Source organism: Montipora capricornis, chromosome 14 (assembly GCF_036669925.1).
Source record: "Montipora capricornis isolate CH-2021 chromosome 14, ASM3666992v2, whole genome shotgun sequence".
Lineage (NCBI taxonomy): Eukaryota > Metazoa > Cnidaria > Anthozoa > Scleractinia > Acroporidae > Montipora > Montipora capricornis.
In genome coordinates this window covers 29,076,454-29,081,453 of record NC_090896.1, presented here as the reverse complement: position 1 = coordinate 29,081,453, position 5,000 = coordinate 29,076,454, and the positions used below count along the sequence as shown (strand labels likewise).

General features: G+C 39.5%; 1 protein-coding gene across 1 annotated transcript in view; it reads right to left on the bottom strand.

Annotated features, from left to right (window-relative positions):
• Positions 1 to 5,000, bottom strand: part of LOC138033653 (anthrax toxin receptor 2-like) — a 72,367-nt gene that overhangs the window by 49,005 nt on the left and 18,362 nt on the right. The window contains exon 12 of the mRNA XM_068881445.1: positions 4,761 to 4,857. Within this exon, the coding sequence (XP_068737546.1) occupies positions 4,761 to 4,857 (97 nt within the window). The remainder of the gene's footprint in view (positions 1 to 4,760; positions 4,858 to 5,000) is intronic.

The following is a 5,000-nucleotide window of genomic DNA, read 5'->3' as shown; positions in this document are numbered from 1 at the left end:
TTTTTAGTGAACAAATTTGCCAGGAAGAGTATAATCAATGAATAATTTTATAACGTTTTTTTCAAATTGTCAAAGACAAAACAAAGGAGTATTTTTTCCAACAACGGAGATCATCAGCTTTAAATGTGCTGTATCGAAATTAGTTTCTTATTTATGCGACCCGTATTTCTGGCGACGCAAGCCGCGTAAGGTGACAAAATCATTCCGAAATACGCGATATTTTATTAGTCCAAGAGCAGCAGCGGCGCTTTATTCGTTCCAAATATATTTTTTGTTCGACAGGCCAGCTCTCTAGTATTCCTCTGTAGCTTTTTGTCGCCTATTTCTTCCCCACTTGTTACTTCAAGCCAAATGAAAACATAAACAAAGGTGCCCAAAGCATCTCGGTAGACACAGAGTCTTTTTAAGTGGTTGTTTATAACGCCAGCCAACGAATTAGTGCGCGCGCGATTAAATGATCTAAACAAATACTTTCGCGCGAATTGAGTTTGACTGTGTGTTCAACTTTGGCTTCCTCTCACGGATGAAAAGAATTTCGCGGATAGACTGGTTGATGTCATCGTTACCTCGTTTTTGAATTCAGCCTTTTTGAAGAATGAAACCACCCGTCCTTAGCCGACAATACGTAATTTGTGTGATACAGATTATATCGGCTACACTACTCGTCATCTGCATCAGCGAATTGAAGAACACAGAGCCTCCGCCGTTGGAGCACATGTGAAAGGTTGCCACGGAATTCAAAAGCCCAAGCTTTTTAAAGCCCTTCTCCATTTTAAAGAAATGTCAGGGAAAGCTTGACTGTCTAATCCGCGAAATGCTTTTCATCCGTGGGAGAAAGCCAAAGTTTAAAACACAATTAGACTCAATTCGCGCGAAAGCATTAGTTTTGAACATTTAATCGCGCGCGCACTAAGTCGTTGGCTGACGTTATAGACAACCAATTAATTTAAACGTTAAGAAGATCCACTAAAACGTCATTTGCGTTACAATGACTTTGACGCCATTGCAGTTTTGTAATGTGTCCAGCGGAAGAAATCTACGCTTCTACCCCTGAAACCTACCAAAAATTCGTGCAGAAGACTCTACGCACAAAGACAATATTTAGCAGGGGAGTGACAGGAAAGACCTATTGCGCAACTTTTCCATTTTCCGACACAGGAGAAAAAGAAAAGAAAAAGAAAACGATTAAATTCCACTCAGATTTTGACTGGATTGCAATGTGGCAACCTAGTAAAAACACATTTGCTAAAGAATACTGTGTTCGTAAATTACAACATAAATATGGATATTTCAAAATATATAAAAATATGAATATATAAATTCTACTCATGGTACAGTTTTAAAGTTCTTGATATAAATGAGTTATTGTGTCTGTTTGTTTTTGATGTCCTTGATTAGATTGTTCTTCCTGGTTCTTAAACTGTAGTTATGTTTAGACTGATCAGGAAATAGATGTACAAAGTTATTACTTTCTTTTAAACGTTCTAGTTCTTTAATGGCTTGGGTGTCCCTTCTTCGTGCTTAAGTTTCTAGTGTGTTTTTAGGGAGACCAATGATTCTCAGACATCTCTCCTAAACCCTTTTGATTTCAGTAGCTAGGTATCCAGGGCGACACCCCAGATGGGACTTGCATAATATTCTAGAAGAGGACGAATCTTAGAAAGGTAGGTAGTAAGGCCGACTTCAGTGGGAAGACCAGCTCGTCGACAGGCTCTTACATGACAGATACGGCGTTTGTTAGCTTTTGGTAGCATGCATGCAAAGGAGTCTTTACGTGTGAGTTTCATTTTAAGTTGTCTTGCACTTAAAACACCAAGCAGTTTAAACTCATCGACCCAGTAAAAAATGAAGTCAAGATGACTTCGAAACGTCGTGTACTGATGATATCGCTCATTTTTGTCATCAAGTGTCTTTCAAAAAGTTTCTCCTTCGTTGAGGTGATTCCCTGGTTTTGCATTGCGCAACCCTACGGCGTACAACTTCTTGTGTCATTGGCACGCGCATTAGCTCACGCACATCGATAAAATGGCGGATTTTCACTGACGCCAAGTTTAAGCCGTCAAGGAATGGCAATTATCTCCTGAACGAGTACGGTGAGCCCCAATTTATATCCATATTTGTCTCAATGGAGTACTAAAAAAATCATCAAAAATCTACGGCCATTTTTTTGACAATTTCATGCTGAAATTGGCCGGAAGGAGCTATTACGAGTCGAACAGCTCACACTTAAGTTAAATCTATTTTGGAGCGTTAAGTACTCACACAGTCATTGACATTTTTTCAGGTACGTAGGTGAATTAACCATAGAATGACACCAGGCTTTGCGTCATATCACTGATTACATTTTTACATCGCACTAAATTTGTCCAGCATTGAGGATGCGCGGCAATTGTCAAAGTGGCTTAAATAGTCGTTTGGTCAGCGTCGTACCATGGAAACGAGAACGGTTGCAACAGTGAGCAAAGTTTCATCGGAAATCCATGACAAGTTCTATTTCTGAAGAATTCCTAAAGCATCCGTGGAAAGACTATTTTTTCGCACGTGTTCGCTACAGCTCAAGCTCTTGCTTTCTTAACTGTCATGATCCTGTCAACCGCAGTTCAATTGTAACATACCTCCTATGTTCTCTTATAGAGATAACTTAATTTAAACTCTAAACTGAGACCTGTGACGGCAACTGTCGAACCTAGTGCTTTGCTGGAGAATGTTAGCATTGAGTACGAGTACACTTCTGGGAATTTTGATTATTGCGCATCTGTACTGCGCAGCCCGGTGTGCTCAGCTAGTCCCCATTCTCGTCACCAGAGCCTTGGGTCACCTTGGATCGACCCAAGGCTCTGGGAAACTCTATGTGGTAGAACACGCGCCGTAGGGTTGTTATAGTCCCCACAAGTTGGTCTGCAGCGACTTTATATCGAAACGTCGTAGCGGGAAGGACGAGTTTGTCAAAAGGAAATTTCGTTTGATTGAAAACTGTGTCCTTTACTTTAGAGATGTAATAATCATACAGGCCACTTCGGAAAATACCATAATACTCTTTTGTTGCCCTCCCCCCCCCCCCCCCCAAATTTTGAATAAGTATTGCTTTTGTTTTCTCTTGGGAACCATTCTAAGTTCCAAGAGCAACTGGAAACAATGCTTATGCAAAATTTGGGGGACAAACAAAGAGTGTTATGGTATTTTCCGAAGTGGCCTATACAAACATTCCTCAAGTGTTGGGTTAACAATGTTGATATTTGAAAGCTACGGCACCTAAAATCATGTCTTGTCCTTTTTTGGTCATAAGGGGAACACGTTTAAAAGTACATCCGAACAGTTATGCGGTGTATAAACACGAGTTTGTTTGTAATGGTTACCACTCTAACAAAACGTATAAGGCTGAAAAAAATTTGAACTCTTTTTGAATAAAATATTGCTATAAAGACAAAGATACAGCTGTCTCTAAAGAAATGGCAAACTAACAAAACAACTATTGTTCGAAAACAAAAAGGATGAAATTGGATTAATTCCACATAGCAGATGCACAACCATGAAAATGACCTCCCAGACTCCTTTGCATGTTACCATACCGCTGAGAAAGTCTGGACACAAGTTTCAAAAGGTTATCATTCAAACAGGCTTTAAATTCTCCGCGTGTTTGTTTTCTGACGAATTTACCAATTTTATTGAGAATTTGACTCAAATATTTCAAAATGTTCCCCTGCACCATAGTTAATAGAGGGGACTGGTTTGGAAGCTCGGCAAACATCAAAGGACAAAACAAAGATGCCAAGATTTAGGTTGGAAAGTCCACGACCGTGCACAATCTTTTGTTTTGCGCTCATACACTATGCATGAATTACGTAACCAACACGATTCTATTGGTTAGTTCCTCAGTACGGAGTAAACAACCATTGTGTTTTGTGCACGGTCAAGGCCAAAAAAGAGAACAGAAACCTACAACAAAGAAAGTTGTCGGGTTTCATAACCATTCCCGTCTATTAACTATGCCTGCACTAAGTGAAATCCTAAAAATAGGGGAAAAAAAAAGGAACTTGACGCCCCGAAGTTATGCATACATATCAACGTGCATAAGACGACATTTGAAAGAAAGTGTTCTCTAGAGTAACATCACGTGGTCTGAAATGGGAAAACAAAACGTGCAAGCTGGTCTATCAGTGTGGTTTCCCGCACACTGGAACTCGTATTATACGCTTACCTGAATAAGTAGAGCACGACTTCGAGAACGAGAACAAGTTGTACTTGTTCTCATACTCGCACTCGTTGCCGATGCCAACATTCTCTATTAATTCAGTTACGAAGACTGCGGTTGTCTCCTTTTAACAAATCGAAAGTGGTTCAGCGTTGTCTGTACTCTTATCGACAACGATATTCGTCATCACAGTGGTCAAAATGTTGTGGCATAGCCGATTGAGTTCGCAACAAGTTTTGACCACTGTGATGACGAATATCGTTGTCGAGAAGAGTACAGACAACGCTAAACCACTTTCGATTTGTTTTTTAGCACAATATTCACCGCCAAAGAAAGCGTGACCAAAATCATGACACAAAGAAAGAGCAAGCGTTGTCTATAACTTTCTCGCAATATGATTGGTTTATTTCCCAAAATGGGCGTTTCTGATTGGCTATTACATTGCGTGACATATTTTAATGCGAGCATGACGCGTAGAGCGTTGTCTAGACTTTTATCGGCAACTGCAAATTAGCCAATCAGATTGCGAGATTACAAGCAATTGCGGTAAAATTCTAAAACGACCTACCGGCTCTGTTGGCTGTATGCAGTTTTTAGCTGTGATATTCACGTTACTGGAAACGAATGTTGTTCCATTGTTCATAGACACCTGTAACATAAAGGAGCTGCAAAAAAAAAAAAAAGAAGATAAATAATTAAATAAATAAACAAATACGTTATAATAATAATAATAATAAGAAGAAGAATAAGAATAAGAATAATTAGCGATAGGAAAGATTAACACACTTCTTCTTGAGCGAATTTTCTG